At 41.7% G+C, this 20,862-nt stretch overlaps 3 protein-coding genes and 1 long non-coding RNA gene across 4 annotated transcripts; all 4 read right to left on the reverse strand.

The window, feature by feature from the left end:
* Window positions 1–1,635: 1,635 nt before the first annotated feature.
* Window positions 1,636–4,075, reverse strand: fzd2 (frizzled class receptor 2). The gene has a single exon (XM_053443978.1). It carries the CDS (start codon window positions 3,881–3,883, stop codon window positions 2,252–2,254), a length of 1,632 nt encoding a protein of 543 aa, XP_053299953.1. The 5' UTR covers window positions 3,884–4,075; the 3' UTR covers window positions 1,636–2,251.
* A 1,390-nt stretch (window positions 4,076–5,465) lies between these two features.
* Window positions 5,466–6,683, reverse strand: LOC128458918 (uncharacterized). The gene is made up of 2 exons (XR_008342072.1): window positions 6,482–6,683; window positions 5,466–6,131 (listed from the first exon to the last, which is right to left on the reverse strand). It is a non-coding gene; the product is annotated as an uncharacterized LOC128458918 (long non-coding RNA).
* Window positions 6,684–6,925: 242 nt separating this feature from the next.
* Window positions 6,926–9,543, reverse strand: LOC128458917 (frizzled-7). Its single transcript, XM_053443979.1, has 2 exons — window positions 8,186–9,543; window positions 6,926–8,140 (listed from the first exon to the last, which is right to left on the reverse strand). Exon 1 carries the CDS (start codon window positions 9,356–9,358, stop codon window positions 8,762–8,764), a length of 597 nt encoding a protein of 198 aa, XP_053299954.1. The 5' UTR covers window positions 9,359–9,543; the 3' UTR covers window positions 6,926–8,140; window positions 8,186–8,761.
* Window positions 9,544–15,335: 5,792 nt separating this feature from the next.
* ccdc43 (coiled-coil domain containing 43) lies at window positions 15,336–18,430 on the reverse strand. The gene is made up of 5 exons (XM_053443281.1): window positions 18,228–18,430; window positions 17,652–17,739; window positions 16,573–16,708; window positions 16,311–16,366; window positions 15,336–16,104 (listed from the first exon to the last, which is right to left on the reverse strand). The coding sequence occupies exons 1-5, from the start codon at window positions 18,399–18,401 to the stop codon at window positions 15,917–15,919; spliced, it is 642 nt and encodes a 213-aa protein (XP_053299256.1). The 5' UTR covers window positions 18,402–18,430; the 3' UTR covers window positions 15,336–15,916.
* Window positions 18,431–20,862: the final 2,432 nt, after the last annotated feature.

A 20,862-nucleotide genomic window follows, 5' to 3' on the forward strand; every position in this document is an offset into this window, starting at 1 on the left:
TCCATCCCGCTCTCCCAAACCCCTCCACCCCAAAAAACAATCTCCCTCCCTCCACGCTCCCTCCACCCACATGCAGCTTCTTCTCATTCTCTCGCTCCCTCTCCGATCGCTTCCCTTGCTTCAGTGCAAAGCCAAACAAGCCAGCTATTAAGTTGAGTTAAGCGCAGGAAGTGGGCCTTCGGGCCAGACGGCACTGTTTACAAGGAGCTAGTCAGGTTTCAGCAGCGCTTTGAAGTGAGCAGCACACAGGAGACTGTCTGTCACTAAGCAAAGGCCCCGACACCACTCCACTGACTCACCCGCATTCCCCCCACTCATCTGAGCGCAGACAGGGAGGGAGGGTGACGGCCGAGGGGGTATGGGAAGGCAGAATGAGAGGAGGCCACAGGTAGATTTATGTTTTTTTCCCCCCTCAGAGTGTCTTCTCCCACCTTTAATCAGTCTGGCTTGTCTGTTATTACAACCCATCTTTATTTAACCCCAGATAAGGATACAAGAAAGACAAATATCAACTTGTTCCACAGGTCACGACATCTACAAGAGCGGTGGCTCTGCTTTATGTACAGATCACTAATTATACAGTAACCTATTGAAGTAAGTCTCACAAAGACATTTTACGTGGCATCGTGTTCCCGTCTACAGCCTGAGAGGAACAATATGAACGCACACACACACACATACACACACACACACTGTACTGTACGTGCTTGGATTTCTCAAACGCCCAGGGCCTCTGCTCTGAGGCAAGAGGATCAACTTTCTCCAACACACCCATCACGTACTTCATGACATCACCGCAGACGAGGTTCGGTTTCAGCCGTGCATGGCTTGGGGGATTCCAGCTTGGCACGGAGCACAGTGGCTCCAGAGGAACAACACGACAGCCGAGCCGAACACCCTTGTTTTCCCTTCACCCAAACAGGCAGGAACATTCTCACAGCAGCGCAGAGCTATCTCCTCTCGGCAGATGATTCTTGTTGATTTACCCGAGCCTTCTCTAACAACAGGGCAAAAGGCGAGGGTGTGTGTGTGTGTGTGTGTGTGGTGGGGGGGTCTTTTGTTTTGTTTAGCACTTGGAGGCGATGTTAGTGTACATGTGTGAGGAAGGCCTCAGTCGCATTCTTACAGACCGGCACCTGTTCCTCGGACGCAAAACACGTAGATGTTAAATATTTCTCAATATAAAGATAAAGAGACGGATACTTTATTTATTTCTTTACTGGAAAGAGGTGTGTTGGGTTGACTGTCCCAGTAGGAACTCATTCCTTGTATTTCCCATAGGGTTACTGTCTCGTGTAAAAAGTCAGCTACCATTTAGAATTCCAATAATCTCTTTTACTGTTGCCTGCCAGTCTGAGGCAACAGATGTTCAGGTGTGACATAACCCTCCCCTCGCCCCCTTCACTAAACAACACGGGAGCACCTTTTTTTTATAAAGAAATGAACTCACTATCAACTGTTTGATTGTTAAGAACTTCTGAAAACAAGGAGGGGCGATAACAAAATACTTTGACCAAGGAATCCAGAATGGAGCATTTGATATGGTGATTTGATGATATCGGAGACTCAACACATGTTTTCGGTTAAAGAGGAGTGGGCTGAACTGAGAAGCTTCTTGGACATCACCCAACAGACTGAACATTTTGACATTCTTTTAATCCATTAGAAAAATGTATAACCAGTGAATAATAAAAAAAAAGTATGTTCTTTGGCATGTGGCATATATTCTTACAGTGCAAAAGTAATGCAGGTACACTGGCAAATAAGGACAGCAAAAAAAGAAGTATGTACTTTCTTTAAATACAAATATATAATTTCATGTTTTTACAAATACTATTTACAGTCTCGGTTTTAATTACACGTGAAATGTTTTCGGCGGAGATAATAAACAGTCATTCCTCCACAGCTCATTTTCCCTCCTCTCTGAATTCTCGGCTGGTGGATCATCACTCCCCTCGACTTTATGGAGGCTTGGAGAAAAAAAGGGCCAGAGGGGGGAGGTGAGCACTTCAGCACATGGCATCCATAGCGATGCTTGTTATTTGTTCAGACAATTAGGTTCAGGCATTGTTTATCCAGCTTGTCCTTTTGTCAAACCATAACCCCTCAGTTTGGCATGCAAGTGTGGCTACTAGACTGAGGAGAATACAAATGCTGGAGGAGCTAGAGGCGACTCATTGTGCTACTTACCTATCACAAAAGAAAACAGGTAAATAATACACAAGTGAGTCCCAGGGAACATACAGATATTCTACACAGTGGTCTCTCCCTGGTTGCCATTTGTCAGCCTTGTGTAGAACCTGTGCCAGGACTGCAGAGTCTTTCCAGACCAGATCCAGAACCCGGAGGTGATCCCTACAATCAGCGTCATCAGGTACTTGATCATGTAGACGGTGAAGTCCGGGGTCATGCGGGGCCCGGTCTGCACTGGGCACTGGATGGCCAGGCCCCTGCAGTTGTGGCTGACCCAGCTGCGCTCCCAGTGGGGGCGGAAGGCCTGCTCGTAGAAGAAGCAGGCGATGACGATGGTGGCGGGGACGGTGTAGAGCACGCTGAACACCCCGATACGCACCATCAGCCGCTCCAGCTTCTCCGTCTTGGTGCCGTCGTGTTTCATGATGGTGCGGATCCTGAAAAGCGACACGAAGCCGGCCAGCAGGAACGAGGTCCCGATGAAGAGGTAGATGAAGAGCGGGGCCAACACGAAGCCCCGCATGGGGTCCAGGTTGCTGAGACTGACGAAGCAGACGCCGCTGAGCATATCGCCTTCGATCTGCCCGATGGCCAGGATGCTGATGGTCTTGATGGCCGGCACCGCCCAGGCTGCCAGGTGAAAATACTGGGAGTTAGCCTCGATAGCCTCGTGGCCCCACTTCATACCTGCTGCCAGGAACCAGGTGAGGGATAGGATGACCCACCAGATGGAGCTGGCCATGCTGAAGAAATAGAGCATCATGAAGAGGATGGTGCAGCCTTCCTTTTTGGTGCCTTGGACAATGGTCTTATAGCTCTCAGGGCTGAATCTCTCATTGCACACCACCTTGTCCCCCAGGAAGTAGCCAGCTATGTAGGCTATGGAGACCATGGTGTAGCAGCCAGACAGGAAGATGATAGGCCGCTCAGGGTATCTGAAGCGCTGCATGTCAACTAAATAGGTGGTTACGGTGAATAAAGTAGATGCACAACAAATGACAGACCAGATCAGGATCCATATGCGGGCGAAATGAATCTCTTGGTCCGTGAAAAACATGTGACCACTGCTCCTGGATGGCTCACAGGGCGCTGCGCAGTTATCCACATCTAAAAACCTATAGTTCAGATAGGGGGGCACTCTGAGGATGGAAGGGCACCTGAAGGACCCTTCCTGTGTGGAGACCACCGAGATGTCCTGGGTCCTCGGCACGACCACGACGGGTGGGACGGTGGCGGCGGTGGAGTCGTTCTGGCCCACACAGATCTGTCCGTCCCCCAGCACGGGGAAGTTCTCGCAGCGCAGCCGGTCCGGCCACTGGAAGCCGAACTTGTTCATGAGCGCCTCGCAGCCCTGCTTGGCTCTCTCGCAGATGGACCTGCAGGGAGGGATGGCTTTCTCCAGGACGGTGCACACGGGCGCGTACATGGAGCACAGGAAGAACTTCAACTCCGGCGAGCACTGTACCTTTACAAGAGGGTAAAACTGGTGCACCTCCAGTCCTGCGTCCTCCTGGTTGTAGTGGCCCACTAAGTTGGGCATGATGGTTTGGTTGTAGGCTATGTCCGTGCACAGGGGAATGGTGATCGGTTGACAGAATCCATGATCCGGGAGGACTATTCCGTTGTCCCCGTGATTCTGCGCCGATATCAGCAGAGGCAGCAGGAGCGCGACACACCAGCAAAAAGCCATCCTGTCAACTTTAAGACTTTATCCAGATTTCTGTAAAGTTGTGTAGCATCGGCTGCGCGAGGCGATGCTCAGCGAGAGTAGCTCAACAAAACAAAAAGTTTAACAAAAAGTTTTGCGGGTGAAGATCTGGACGCTCCTCTCTTTGTGTCGGATCTCAACTCCTCTCCTGACTTTTTTCTTTCTGCCTCAGCACTGACAAGTAATTTGTAGTACGCAAAGCAACATCCGGTCACAAACTTCAGAATAAAACTAAAGCCTTGATAGTCAAAAATTGGCTTCCGTTTAATGCAAATACAGTCTATGTTATGCCACGACACTGCAAGTACTTAATATAATATAAAATAATATAATATAATATAATATAATATAATATAATTTAATATATAATAAATATTTAAAATAGATGTAATTAGCTAAATCAGGAGTTTTACCAGTTTAATGCTTCTGTTTTGATACATTCATAAATAAAGACAAATTTAAATTTAAACTCAACAGTTAATTGACATTAAATCAATAACCATCTTATGATTATTAATAAGAACCATTACTAGTGTGACAAAACTTCTCCCTAGTCGACATGTGCATGTGACTCGTTAACTAGTGAAATGCTGCAACTGTCATACATGTTATCTAGTGATCTTTTATCACATGACCAGTTGAAATAGTTGCGTACGTCAACTAGTGCGCAGAAATTGTCAACTAGTTCGAAAAAAAGCCCAACATGTCAATCACATGTATTACTAGCTGCGCACAGTCGTTCACTGAGACTGAGCAGGGCTCAACTAGTAAAAGAAAATGCCCAAAATCAAAGTCCTTATATGTTCGGTACAGAGTCTAGTGAGTCAAATGTCTTCCACTAGTAAGCTAATGAGGAAAACATCAGTATCACTAGTTACCTATTGTGGCTGTCACTAGTTGACTAGTACGTTCAAAAATACCCCAATAGTGTAACTAGTGGACCTTTTGGATATAACTAGTTATACTAGTGCTTATGTTGAGCCTCACTAGTTAACCTACTAGTTTACTAGCGAGGTTGCACTAGTGGCCCTAATGGACCAGTGGACTGCAAGCAAATGAAGCCGGCTATAAGAAGATTTTGATTGGTCATTATTCAAACTGTGTTTTAAAGTCTTAAAGTGCCCGCTCTGAATTGTGATAATCTAAAACTTTTGGCAGCATTCTTTTATGGGTTATTTTAGCAGCCATGCGTAAAACATTATATTTGATAAATTGTGATTCATTGGGCTACATTAGTAGCTCAAAGTGTTTTACAATATAGGAAAGAAACAACAAAAAAAGAACAACAGACAAATTAAAACAAGTATAAATAATGCGCGATAAAACCCAGTAATACAATCAATAACAACGAAAGAGGCAGCAAGTAGCATCAACAGGTTTGCTACGAACAATCAGATATTTTAACCCTTAGATGCACGAGTGACTGGACCCTACACTCTTCCATAAGTGGGTCAAAAATGACCCATATTCGAATCAATGGGTTTTAATGCCAATTTCGTCATTTTGGTTAAGAATAATCACTTGTATAATATTTAGTATTATATTTAGGACCACACAAGAATGATTTCAAGTTTGAAATATCTTTATTTTTCACTTTCTAGCATTTTTGAAAAAGAAAATTAGCCAAAACAGCAATAGAAAAATGTGAACATCCATTGTCACAGACTGATACATCCCAGTTCTTCTCACTTCCTGCAAGCAGGGTCAATCCAATGAAGGCCATGAATTCATCTTTGGTTACATTTTTCCATTCTTTTCCTCAACCTGTTGCTACTCCCCGTCCTTCCAAGTTTGTGCTCTTCATCACCTCTTGTATTATATCATCAGTGATAAAGAGCTCCCATGCTAAGTGGTGCTAAGCCCTTGTGCAGGCCAGGCCCCTTGTGCAGGCCCTGACCGACTTCTGAGGATATTGTGGGAGGATACCCTGACCGACTTCTGGGTGGAAGTTACCTCCCACCCAGGGCGAGTTACCTGCCCTGGGTGGGAGGTAACTCTCTCCAGTAAGAGCCCGTCCGACTCATTCTGTTGGACACAGAAGAGGAATCTTCTGAGTCAGATTGATCCTGTTCAGTTGGATTTCCAGGTGGACGACTGCCACTGCCACCTGGACAATAGTCTGGGTCCTCATCATCAGAAATGTCAGACTCGGAGTCCAACCCCATAACTGCCTCTCCATCATCCAGCATCTGTAGGACCATTTCAGCTGTGTATCTAGCAGCCATGACACCTTGGATGAAGAAACATAAGAGTAATGTTATAGATCAATATGTAGCTATATAAATAAATACACTCAAACACACTATATATAGTAATGTTAGCTAACTTAGTTAGCTAGCTAGTGTTAGCTAGTTATAAGGTAGGCTAATTTGTTGATAAATAAAAATAAAATACTCTTTCACACAACAATCATGAATGACACGCACACATACGCACACACACAATACATATAGTAATATTAGCTATCTTAGTTAGCTAGCTAGTGTTAGCTAGTCATAAAGTAGGCTAATTTGTTGATAAATAATAATAACAACAGTCATGAAAGACAGACACACAATATTATATGAAGATAATACTTACACGTAGCAGCTCTTGCTGTGTAAAATAATCTTCTTGAGGGGTGAAACTTCTGATATAGTCTGTGTGGTCCACAGTTATTTTATTCCTGACAGCCACAGTTGATAAAAACCAAAGGTTCCCATTGGATTCCATAGAAAATGCATGCGGGTCATTTTTGACCCACTTATGGAAGCTTGGGGTAGTAATACAAAAACTACAATTTCTTAAAAGGTATAAAACTTAAGTTAAAAATGTAAATGGCATTATATCAAAAACATGTTTTTTGAGGAATACCTGGAATATGAAATTATAAACAAATTTCATTACGAAGATATTTCAAGAAAACTACCTCACCGGGTCATTTTTGACCCACTTATGCATCTAAGGGTTGAAATCGAACACAGAAATACATAAGAACAATAACATGTGTAAAAGATAAGAATAAAACAAAGGAAGCATGGCAGCTAATTAATAACTTTTTAATTGCCAATTAAACATATTCACATAGCTTGCATCGCATAGGGCATTGGGTTGGGAATTCCAAAATGTTGGTGCATAGTTAAAAAATGGAAGCCCATTAATAAGAAAATCTATATTTACATAGGTGCTCATATGTTATGACACAGTAAATGGATGTCATCCTTAGATGTGTCAAATGATGTTCTGGATGTTTTCAGATTTTGTGTAATTCCTGGTAAGTGAACACATTATGTTATCACGTATTTAGTCATTGCCTCGTTTGTTTGTATATGACAAGTTTGCAAATGAAAAAAATTAAAGAAAAGCTACTCAGATCATTTTGTACTGCCACCTCCTGGCGATAGTAAATGAGGCAGCAGCCCTCAAACACTGACCTCCAAACATAATTCAGATTAGTCGTTAATAATATAATAGCACATTACCTTCAGTAGGCCTACAATGGAATATTCATGTATTTGGATCATTTCTGCACCTTCGGCTCAATCATCTTTGTAACAACAGTGAAAGAAAAAGTAAGAAGCCTGTAAAGTCAGCAAAATACAATTGATATGCACTCTACTGATGTGGGATTGTCATAGAGGCATGTTTTGATCAATGGCCACTTCCGAGGCTCCCAAGTCCTGGGACTACAAACAACTTTTAATATCAAAACATTAATGAGGAGGGGGCTATATTTGAAATAGAGAGAAGGCACCTCCTTCTGTTGTATTTCTGTTGATAACATTTTTTTCATGTGACCGTGTTGAAAGGAAAGAAAGAAGAAGCAATGAAGATGAGGAGCTGCTCTTCTGTTTTACTCACTCACAACAGAAAATGATGACATAGATTTGTGTTTCATTGTTTAAAAGCCAAAAAGGAAAAACCAGGCAGTGAATTTGTTGTTGTGGTTAGAAAAAAAAATAATGAATCGATCGCACACACACACACACACACACACATTTTGATGCTTTATTCAGTATGGATAGTAAGCAAGGAGCTGGCGGTGTACAAGAGTGAGAGCTCATAAAGGTTTATAGGGATACATTTTCGCTGGGTGGAGTTCTTGCTGGAGAGCCAATAGGAAGGTTCAACGTATGCCCTTTCACCATACTCATCATTAGCATATAGTGCAACTAGTGCAACTAGTAAGAATTTTGTTTTTCACTAGTTCAACTAGTAAAGTCAAAGACACTTCAAATAGTAAGCTAGTGCACATTCCGACTTCACTAGTGAGAGACATTTAACTAAATGTTAAATGTCTCTCACTAGTTCAACTAGTGGATATTTGGACCTCACTAGTTAACTAGTAAACATGTTGAGCCTCACTAGTTAACTAGTAAGGCCAAAATATAATTAACTAGTTAACTAGTGGGTATTTGGGTCCCACCAGTTCAACTAGTGCAGAAAATGGTAGTCCAATAGTTACTACTACTAGTGAGCTGAATCCATGTTTGACTAGCTAACATGTCAGAGCTTTTGCAGCTCACTAGTTCACTAGTAAAACTTTCAACATTACTAGTTCGGTCCAGAGGGCCACTATTGTGGCCCAAAGCCAACTAGTAGGGACGTTGGTGCTACAAGTGTGGCGCACAGTGTTTCTAGTAAAGTTTCTATTGTAACTAGTTGATCAAAAGTGCCACTATAGTTGCAGAAAAATAGGGAGTAGTTAGAGTTTTGGTTCAACTATTATGATGTAATTCTCAACTGGTGCTGACAAAGACCGAACTAGTGGAGGGGACAGACATGTGATATCAAGGATATAGTATACACGCTCAAACGGCTTGCCTTAAAGCGAGAAGCATTATCTATGTGGTTACAATCGAGTTGCTATGCGCTTAGCTCTCAGGCCGCGGGCGACGTATGAGGAGGGGGATAAGTCCAGAGAACGTCTGAGCTCGTGGGGTTTGAGGGCGTTGTATGCGCCTGGACACAGTTCTGGGTCCCCAGCACGTCCACGACAGGACGTGCTGTCCTGTGACCCCTGCCACCGGTGTCAGGGGAGTTGTTTTGGCCCACACAGATCTGTCCGTCGGGGAAGCTCTCGCAGTTCAGCCGGTCCGGCCACTGGAAGCCGAACTTATTCATGCGCTTCTCGCAGCGCTGCTTGACTCTCTCGCAGAGGGACCTGCAGGGAGGGATGGCTTCCTCCAGGACGGTGCACACGGGCGCGTACATGGAGCACAGGAGGAACTTCAACTCCCGCGAGCACTTTGTCTTTAAAAGAGGGTCATACTGGCGCACCTCCAGTCCTGCTTCCTCCTGGGTGTTGTGGCCCAGTAAGTTGGGCATGATGGTTTCTGTGTAGGATATGTCCGTGCACAGGGGAATGGTGATCGGCTCACAGGATGTATGCCTCGGGGCGGCTTGTCCGTCGTCCTCGTGATTCTGCGCCGATATCAGCAGAGGCAGCAGGAGCGCGACACACCAGCAAAAAGTCATCCTGTCAAGTTTAACACTTTATCCTGATTTCTGTAAAGTTGTGTAGCATCGGCTGCGCGAGGCGATGCTCAGCGAGAGTAGCTTTGTGAAAAGAAAAAGTTTTGCGTGTGAAGATCTGGACGTTGCTCTGTTTGTGTCTGGTCTCAACTCCTCTACTGACTTTTTTCTTTCTGCCTCAGCACTGACACGTCAATTGTAGAACGTCATGTAGCATCCGGTAACAAACTTAAAAATAAAACTAAAGTCTCTTATGCCACGACCCTGAAAGCACTTCATATAATACATATTTTAAATCGATGTTACCAGCAAAAATCTGGAGTTTTACCAGTTTCATGGTTTTATTTTTTTATAACTAGATAAATAAGACAAATTTGTTTAATAAATAATCATAATGTATTATATACATTGCATTAATCCATCGAAACCCATCTTGTACAGATATATGATTTAATATAATATAATATAAACTGTAAAATACAACCATGTACAACCTGTTAAACTGTATTTTCTCTGCTCAAAGTTGATATATTCGGTTTACATTGTAGAGGTTATTCCATTTTGTATTTTTATATATCCTTTCATTTATAATGCATGTACACTTATTACTTCAACCGGTCTACTTTTGACTGTCCTTACATATATATATACGTATACTACTAATAATAATAATTATAACGATGGTGATGGATGATGATGATGATGATTGTGATAATGATGATAACGATGAAGATAACGGTGATGATGATAATGGTGGTGAAGATGATGATAATGAAGATGACGATAGTGATGATGATGACGAAGATGATGAAGAAGATCCTGCTGCTGCTGCTGCTGATGATGATAATATCTACATATTCCCATGTTATCGGTGCTAAAACTGACCGGAGCGGAACCTGAGAACTTGGTTTTTAAGCTGTTTAATGGCGGAGGTTGTGACGCATTATCCAGGTGCTTACTATCAAGTTGCTATGCGCTCGGACGTTTCTGCTTGACGTTAATTGGTCCCTGAATCTGAATCCTGTCGGAAGGAGCCAATGAGCGCTCAGGTGACGTGTGCGGGTGGAGATAACTCCATAGAACTTCTGAGCTCGTGATGTTTCTTTTAGTTTCTGGACCTGCGCTGAGGTTCTGAGTCTCCGGTGAATCTTCCTCCGGTAACTCGGTACGTTCAGGTGAAGTTTGAAAAATTCTACCGGGAACGAAGGATCCATTGCTTAACAGTTGTTTCCCCAGAGTGGTGGGACCCCTGCTAGCTTGACCCACTATCGGCTAGCTAACTTTGCTGCCTCTGAAAAATTATCTTCTCATAACCTCTACGCAACCCCCGTGTTCTCGTGTTTGCTAACCACGATATTATTTATATATACATATATGTTATAACTCTGAATGTCTTCTTTTGTCTTGTCAGATCAGAAATGGAGCAAAGCATCAGATCAGGCCCAATGGATTTCGGCGCATTTGACGGCCATCAGAGTTTATTTGCCAATTCACTCTTCCCCTCCCACCAGCGCCAGGTAAGAAGTGTCTTTGGATCACGACGAGCAACATGTCGGGTTGGTCTTGAAAAGGCCTCGAGCCTGTGGATTTCCTTTCCCTCCCAAATAGGCCTCAGAGCTCTTGATTAGTAATACTGGCATTACAGATTTTTTTTTATTTTAAATCAGTTCATTCACCCATCCATTGTTTTTCTGTCTTTGTAAACTTAAAACTATTAATACAAGGGCAATTCTTTGATATATATATACATATACATATATATTGGAAACATGTGGAAAAGTAGAGTTACAGTAGAAATTTGATCATCAGTAAGTTATTGAAAATATAACAAATAGTTATAGGCCTTATTAACACTCATTCTTTGATCAGCGTGACTGTTAATTAGCATTTTGTGTGTTACTGATATAATTTGGCAAATAATGCTAAAACCTTTATTTTACTGGTTGTAAACCAATGATGAATCTATAGTATCAGGCTGATTACCTGTGCATTTAATGTGCTGTGGTTACTGTGACACATATTTATAATCCATTTAACGCAGAAACATAGTTTAATAATTTTTTGGATCGTTATATCTGAGACAGTTTTCTTCATTAATGATCATTGAAATCATTGTATGGTCTGTGAAGTGCTCAAAAACAATTTACATTTGTATTAATAATGGTGTGGTCTTATGAAGTTTCTTGCTTTACAGCCCTATTTAAAATACTATTAAAAGAATAATAATATTTATTATATACCACCTTACTAATCGACTAATGAACTAATCATTTAATTGTCTTATTTGTCTACTTTTCATTCTGTCTCAGCAGTACTTATGAATAGTTTAGAAGCCTCTGTGGCAGCTACAGCTGTCGTTTCAATTAAGTCTCATACATTCATCAAGCTGCCTTGTTTGAGGAAGAAGATCTCGTTTTTTTTCCAGGTGAGCTTCAGTTTGATGGCTTCTCTCTGTTTCAGGCCAGTGTAAATGCAGGATGTGGAAACAGCACGGACACCTCGTCTGTCCCTGGTGTCCTAATGCAGGACAAGGACACAGCATCGTATGTGCCCTGGTATCACAATGCTCAGGCTGATCCTTATCAACTTTTCAATTGTGTCCAGAAAAGTACTCCAACAAGGTATTCCATTAACCATGTTCAGAGTAAATATGTGAAATTCACTTGTGCATAGTCCAGAAGGTAGTTATGTAGTGTTGGACAAGCACATTGCTGGTCCATCCAGTCAAAGTCTGTTTGGATTGAAATCTGAATTCAGAAGTAATTCCATATATTGGGTGTAGGTTTTCTTATGGAAGAAACACATAAGGTTTTCAGCCGTACTGTTAAATTTATGCCTTCAAAGAATAAAAAGGAAAATCAGAGTGCAATTCTGATGTTCTTTTTTCTTTTCCATTAAGGAAACCAACTGATGATATGAATCACGATGGAGAGACAGTTTTACAAGGTCTGGTGTCAAATATTTTGGATGAAGCCAATTCACAGCACAGCTACATTGAAAGGTAAGTCAAGGTTTATGGCTTTCATTTTTTTGGGTGGGGTTTATAATTTACAGTATGTATTATATTTATTTTAATCCCAAACATGAGCAACCAAAATATATTTGATGTAAAATATTTATGTATATTTAACATGTATCAGTTTAGTATTTTGTAATCCATGTTTGGCATTAGTTTTGTAATCATGAACATTAAACAAAATCCTCAATTCTTCTCTAGGATCCCAGCTACACATTTTCAGTCGTTCATGGGTGGTGATCATGACAGCTTTTGTCGTAGAGACTTTCTAAACATGTGCGAGCCGACATATGGCATGCTCCATGAAGACAGCTTGTTTGAACAATGGAAAATCACCAGTCCCACAGTATCACCAAAAAGTAATCCAGCAATGCTGACCCCAAAACAGCCAGTGGGAGAATTCGACATGGTGCAGAGGGAGAGAAATGGGGGAGTTCGGAAACAAATATTTAAACTTGACGCCTTTCAGAATTACCTGCAAGAGCCCATCAAGCAACCAGAGCCCCTCTCTCCAGCTGTAAACCTCCCAAACCAATATCAAAATAAGGTGACCCCCTATAGAGGCAACATTGGAAGCATGAACCAGTATCCAAAACATCACATCCCGCCGAGCCCTATTCGGGACAAATTCAAACCACAGATGCAGAGAGAGAAGAAGATGGCACATATGCCTGGCATTCTGGGAGAAGGCTTCTCTACAAGACCCCTGAGCAACGCATATACAAGAGACGGAGATAAGAAACAGGTTTTCCCTCAGAAACCATGGTTTGAGCATCAGGGAGGCAGTCAGTCTCAAAGATTTAATAGAGAGAACAGCATGTTCAGAGCAGGGAATTCAGAGCAGTACATACCTCCAATGTCTCCTGAAGGTGACCTCAGAGGGCACCCCAGCAATCCCTTAAACATCAGCCTCAGATCCACGCTGTCCAACGGAAGCGCTGTTCCAGGCGAGGATGTCAGGGAAGTGATGACCCGCAGTGCAGAGAGCACTTATCATGGCCGATCCTCTGCTGCGACAACTTCAATGGCGATGAATCAAGAAGTATCTGCCATCCAGCTTCTTGTCTACCACGATGAGTGTAACGAGCAGTGGAAGAGTTTAAGCATGGAGAGAAAGATGGTATATGTTTATTTTTTATATTGAACAGTATTTACTTAACTGAATTTAAATTTGTCAGAAACATCACAGCTGTCACTCATTAGATCAACCTTAGGTGTTTTATTTTAATAGTAGACACGAAATATATATTTTAGACATTTTGATGCACAATGTATGTTAGCCTGAGTTTAATAACTGTAAAAGGAAGCTTCTTTTGCTATGGAAGCTTTAGATTTTTTTCATGTTCTCACTTGTTTTCTATTCCAGATAGAGACCATCCTTACCAAGATGTTTGTGGGGAAATGGACTGCAGCACTGATCAACGCCATCATTCCCCAAACTCCACCAAACCCCACCAGAGTTGACCACCTCATTGTTAGACAGATGATGGAGCATGCAGAGGTGAGGCCCCCCTAATAAATGAGCTCCATACTGACATCTACAGGTTACGTGTTTTCACTGCAGCATAGTTATTTATTTAGTGTCAGGACTGAACCAAAGAGAATCACTGCCCCTCCTAAAATCTTTTTATGCCGTTGCTTGGACCTTGTTTATAACGCTGTTAAATTGAAGTGGTGGGTCATTATTAAGCAGTGTCTTCTTAACAAGAAGGCTTAATTTATTGCCTTTGGTTGTACCTCTGCGTCTTAAAACAATTACACTGGGAATTGTCATGGTTGTTTTGCTGGTGTTCTGCAGGTGGCAAGCCTTCTGTATAGGATGGAGTATCTGTGTAGCATTCCCATCCACATCAACATCCGCACAGCACTGAACAAGTATCATGATGCTGTTTGCGGCACCCAGGCAATGCGCAAGCAGATCTCTACCATGTCCAAACCTCAGCAGCAGAGAGGTCACATCACAGACAGCCAAGGTAAATCGTATATTGTATATTGTATTGCATTCTTCCTCACGATACGCTGCCAGCCCTAATTTGATTCTCTTTCATAGACCTACTGTTGATCATCGCACTCAAGCACCTAGCTGCCACCACGAGGAAGCTCCGCGTGGCCCTGTGGTGTGCCGTCCAGATGACGCTGCCGCTGCCGCAGCCGCAGCCTGATGGAAGGCAGGACGAACAAGTCAACATGCAGGCCACGCTCAGAAATGGGCACACCTCTGCATTTAAGGGAAACTCCTTCAGGTTGTGACTTAGCAGGAAACAAGCATGAGTTAAAGGTCCTGATAAAATGAAATCCACCAAATCACCATTTATAGGAAACTAATGATTTGTGAAGGTTGTGTTAGGAATGACCTGTGATGTTATTTATCCTGCTTCATCTTAAATTCAGTTATCATTTAATATTTAGTGTCCGTTCCAAACTAATGTAAGTCTGGCTCCTTCGTTGTTGTATTTTAAGGCACTATTTATCTGGAAGATTTCAGTGAATTCTTCTTTGTTTTTACTTGTACTATTTATTATTATCTATTGGCATGTAATTAGACGTCAGTTCTGGGTAATCTTAAGCAACAATTGATAAGGAAGGAAAATGATAAGGAAAGTAGTAGTTTTATAATCAACATGGTAATTATTCAATTTTTCTAAAATGTTCCATTAAATTTCTGCAGCTTCAGTTTTTCTCATGTAAAATTACCATCTTTTAATAAGAAAAACATGCTCTATTTTATCTTAATCGGCAATATGATGAAAGTTTGAATTGTTATATATGAAAAAATGAATGTTATAGAAGTAATCTAAATTTAATCAAATTTTCTCAATAAGACACCAAGTATTTATAGATACTATTCCTTCTGACGTAGCTTTATGAAGAGAAGCATAATTTTTTCTATTCTGTGTTCTTATAATGTTCATGTTATAATTGTTCCCCATTCGTTGTGAACATTTCAAAATAAAGCAGGTGAAATTGCTGAACACTTTTTCTTTTTATTACTTTAAAAATGTTGAACCTCAGCATAAACATTCAGATCATGGTGCATATGTTTGCAGTACAATTGATCAAACTGCTCCTTTATTCCAATTCTCAGACAAAATTCGCTGACATTGAAACTAAAACCTGATATAGTGAAATTAGAAGTAAAAAATGTGTTGATGTATAAATGTGCCTTTACTTTGAAGTTGTGTGGAAATAAAAGGCAAATAATTCAGCGGGGGACTTGGCACAGAGATTGATAGCACAGTCAGGAGTTTGATTCCTTTTTACTATAACTAATCTAATTTGATAATTTCAGGGATAACTGTGGCAAAGCATGTGTCAACATACGATCGATTGCATCTGCATCCCTAAGGATAAAACATGATTTTGAATATGCAAAAAGTCCAGCACATTGTTCTTCACACACTAAGAGTGGCAGAAAGTAATTATCACAGAGGATCTGATGACATGTAAGGTGCAAATGAGGTTGAGCTAAAAAGAGGCGATGACTTTTCTCAATCATTTTTGTCTTGTAACATAACCTCACAAACAAAATGTCCTTTCTCTTTGTTTTATCTTTTGCGTTCGCCTTTCTGTGTGCGCTTCTTCTCCTTCTCTTTCCGGTCTGTTTTGGCCAGTTTGTCCTTCTCCCGCTGCATCTTGTCTGTCTCCTTCTTCTTCTGAGAGTCCTCGCGAGCCTGGTCCCGCTTTTCCTTCTGTCTGTTTAGCACTTGCTCCACGTTGGTGTTCTTAAACAGAGCTGAAACTTACAGTAAAGGATGCTTGATGGAAATACTGTATTCATTTTTTTTTACCATATATTCTGTCTGTGGAGGAGTAAATGGCAGAGAGTGTGTTATCAGGGTAATGGCACTACTGCACTATTCAGTCAACATGCAACAAGTAACGCTGAATACCGTGTGATTTTAAACAGCCCCTGATCATGAAGAGCTGAAGAAAGGATACATTTGTCACTTGCCGGGAGTTTAGTCGCAGTTGTTTGCTCCTCTTCCTCATCTTCAGTGCTTTTGTCAAGGAAACAACAGAATATATGGAGCAAATTGAATGTTATATATATATATATATATATACTTTTCACTGAAACATGTTCATCAACTTTCTGACAGCACACTCAAACAAACATTTATAACTGGAGTGAAATGTTTGGACCATTCTGGAGAGTGTGTCTGGCCTTTCTGTTCACTACAATGAGCAAAGTCAAGGATATTCCTCATCATCCGTGATGTTAGCGTATTGAGCGAGGACAGCTTCTTTCCTTTTCTTCGACTCCTCGGACACCTCCTTGTGTTTCACCACAATCTGAGCTTGTTTTTCTATCAAACTGGCGATGGCCAGGACCTGAGCTGCAGGAAAGGAATAACAGTCAAACTGTGCACAAACAACAATAACACATATTAATTATCTTACAATCAAAGTACTTGCAATTTCCTGTCAACATGAATGAGTATTGACAGAAGTCAAGAGGCGATTAACTGGACTCATGACAGCCTCTATCCCATAATAACACTGGCTGAACAAACTCATTCCTAACCATAAAAGCTTTCTGCAGCCTCCTTGTTTTTTTGGGTAATAATATTATTATGCACTCTCCACTCGAGCTCAAAGCAAACGATATACGAGTGGAGGAGCTGATCCCTCTGTATGTTTCACTGGCATTCACAATTGGCTCAGTGCAAGCTGTCTTTGCTCTGTTTAGTCAACATTTACTTGAGTTGATGAGCCTGCTGGCTTGAGTTTGGACTGCTTCCTTTGGAAATGATTATATACAATCTTATGCGACTATGCATTATTACCTCAGCCAAGGAGTTTTCATCTGCGTTTGCTCTGTTATTTTTGCAGGATTACACAAAGACTACTGAGGAATCCAAGGTAGAACCTATTGAAAGTTGGCGCGGGTCCCAATCAGGGCGGAGATCCCTGGGTATTTTTTATAACATTCTTTAATATTGTAAGATGGGGCATTCTTCAAAATTTTTTGTTAATTCCTTACAAAATAATTCATGGAACAAATTATTTGGTGAAGAGACCTAATAAAAAAATCGGGATATAATGAATTTAAATGTGCCTTCACGAAGAGGCCTTTGTGGAGGTATGTGCTTTAATGAGGGACATTCTAGTTGCGAAGGATTTTTTAATGTTATTTATATTCATCCTTACTCCACAGAACCGTGTGTATTCTTTCGGCAAGGTTTTCCCAGGATGCAGCCAACTTTGACAACTTGATCTCCAAGAGAAGTTAAATTTCACTCCTCACAACTCAACTCGAATCAGAATTACTCAAAATACCATCATCTTCTTTGACTGCTGATCGACTGCAGCACTCCGTCCACTGCTTGATGATCTGTTTGCAGACGTCTTCCACAGTGTCCTCAGTCTGTAAACAAAGGTGAAAGGTCATTAAAGGTACCAGTTCAATGACTTTAAACACTCACTACATGATGTATGCTGTGGGATTGCGACCCCATGTCTGGCTTTGTCTGACACAAACATAAGTTGAATGCATCTATACAAGATTATACAACATTTTTAAGCGTGTGGTTCAAACAAATGGCACCATTGAAGCCTCTAAGGCGATAATGTGTACTGTACCAGTCAGTGCTACACGAGACCACGATTAAGTAAAAAGTCCCGATTTCTGAATGGGGTTTAGCAAAGCAGGAGGGCACAGCTTGGCTCTTTATCTATCGCACATGGGCCTCGGCTACAGAAACACAAAGCTGTGTCTAACTCAGACATCTTGCTCCAGAAATGCCGGCTGACATCAGCGCTGTCACTTGGTCCCGCCCGGCCGACGAGACGGACAGCAACACATGAGAGAGCAGCCTCCCGGGCTGAGCGCGGCACGCCGCTTTGGACACTCACCAGAAAGGCGGATAAAACGCCCTGAAGCGCGTCCTCTTTCTCCTCGTCGCTCTCCTCTTCTTCTAGGACTCCTAAGATATACGTCCCGTACACCTCACGGTCCACTTCCAACGAGTCCAGCCGATCATTTAGCCAGCTTTCAAACTCCCCGGCGTCTGCCACGGGCGCGGCCATCTTGGACCTGTGGGGTCTTTCGGCGGCGCAGGGGTGTCCTATGTCACTGCCTGTCGAAAAAGGTAAAAACATAACTTCTACAATTTTTACACGTATTCGTGCGATTAAATCCACTTTATTTTTTTCATTGTTAAAAAGTTGGTTCTTTCTGTCCTTCTGTATCCGCTCTTGTGGAACTACAGCCACCACGTGTCAGTCAAATCTCCTTTCACCATTTTCAACTCAAAATGTTTGTAGCTCACTTTCGAGCATTAAAGCAGAAATCACATCACTAAACATGTAGAACAGTTAATATTATACATGTTTGTAATGCGAGCCATCTAAATACCAGTGTGCCACAGCGTTTCTTCTACCCATAACAATTATAGCGCATCTATCATTCCACTTAAGTACACTCGTATTATTTATAATATTCATATTATTTATCATTTATCATTCTTAATTTGGCTGTTATTATATGCACCATTGTTACCTCGGTTTTGTTTTGTTTACTCCTTTTTTATTGAAGAACTTTCTATACACTATGATATACTTCCTTGGTTTTTATTTATATTTGATTATACAGTGTTGTATAGTTTTACAGCTTTTTTGTTGTATATTTCATTTGTAAATCCGATTAACAGGCACCATTGGATTCGAGTATGACATTTATTTCGTTGTGCTTGCACAATGGCAGTATTGTTCCTGAATCTTGAATACCACAGGGTTTCTGCAGGCTAAAAGTCAAATATAATAATATATAAATAAGTAATAATTGTATTTCAAGCCCTGAAAAGGTCTAAAATACATAAAATGTACTATTTATAGGTCTTCAATACTTTTAGGTAGGCCTTTTCCATATTAATGTTCATTAAACGCTCCATCTGTCAAGACTGTCACTTTTTTCCAAGGAAATGTTATGGCGGCATGCATCATTTGTAAAACGATGATATGACTTTGTATATGATGCAGCCTACTGGCCATTCGTCTTGAACTTAATTCATTGCAGTCATAAATAGGTCTTAAAAACTCTTCTACTAAACTTATTAAGACCTGCAGAAATCTGGTTCAAAGATCCTATGACTGTCCTTCTCTGAGTGCTGATTCTGAAGTTAACGATGACCAACTTTGAAATTATAGATTGTCGTCTAAGAGTTTGTAAACTTTCAATGAACATGTCTGTGACAACTTTGTAATACATTGCTTACTTGTGGGGTTAAATTAATTTCAGCCGCCAAATTTGTTATCAGTGCTAAAGGCCAAGCATTGTCAGGCACATAGGGGCCCTGGGATACCCCCACAAACCCCCCAAATCATTGATTGATAATTAATGTTCGACTGCTCCACAGTTTACAGAAGTACACTCTGTGGTTTCGAGCACTATAAGGCATGCCAGTACTAGTTTAATGAAATGCTGATTTCAAAATAATGAAGTATTCTGTTGTAATTCAGTGGGCAGCTGGCAGTCAGGCAGCATTTGGCAGAACATGTTCATTATCACAGCATTGCAGATTACTTAAAAGCACTTTGTTTCAACTGAGTGAGGGGGAATACTTCCTTGATGATTAACTTGTATGGTTGTAGACCTTTCAGAAGGTCGCTGCTGTGTCTCACTGGCTCTGAGTTCGAGCGTTGGCAGTAGCTGAGTCATTGCTATAGGCCGTTTTAGGTCACATTTATTTTTAGCAGGCACCACGCATTACCTGAGTCCTTGCCTGTGCAATGAAACACAGATGTGCCACTGTCAAGAATTGCAAAAACAGGTGTGACATTCCGCTTTCGGCCACTGGGTGGAAGTAGAGGACACGGATTTCGTTAAGCTCATCCTGAATTCGGTTGCATGACAGTAGTTTGGAGATTACCTAGTGCCATTCATTTGAAATTGCTCCATGCATGTGCACCACTCTCGGTTTATTAAAGTGTAGTTGTAAACAGAGCTATGGAGCAAGAAAATGCCCTGCCAGCTGTTTGCTCATCCTCTTTCATTTAACACTGGGACAACAGACAACACCTCCCAGCTGTTTGAATATATTAAATAATGTTTCCATGTGAATAACTTGATTCTGCTTCCAGAAACCACTTTGTCCAAGTGGGGTTATTAGTTACTCATCCCTGTTACACACACACACACACACACACACCTACACCCCACAGCTCCTGGTTGTACCCCCAACGCATACACATAGACGCCGCACACACCTTCCCACTGCTCCTACATAATGGCTTCACACGTCTCTGGCCTTGCAGTAATGAAGTGTGAAGCTTCTGTGACGCCACAGGGAACCTAGCTTGTGGAACTATACTCTCAGTCTTAGTGCACCGCTCTCCATTCCTCACTGCTCAGAGACGCGTTACTTAAAAATTTAGCTTTCTGCAGGCAAAAGCACACACGTAACTTTCCTTGCACACCCTCCAACGCTCATCAGACCAGACTGATGAGCTGGTGGCACCAGGCTCATCAGTCTGGGTGCTCAGGCTGCAG

Source organism: Pleuronectes platessa, chromosome 16 (genome assembly GCF_947347685.1).
Source record: "Pleuronectes platessa chromosome 16, fPlePla1.1, whole genome shotgun sequence".
NCBI lineage: Eukaryota > Metazoa > Chordata > Actinopteri > Pleuronectiformes > Pleuronectidae > Pleuronectes > Pleuronectes platessa.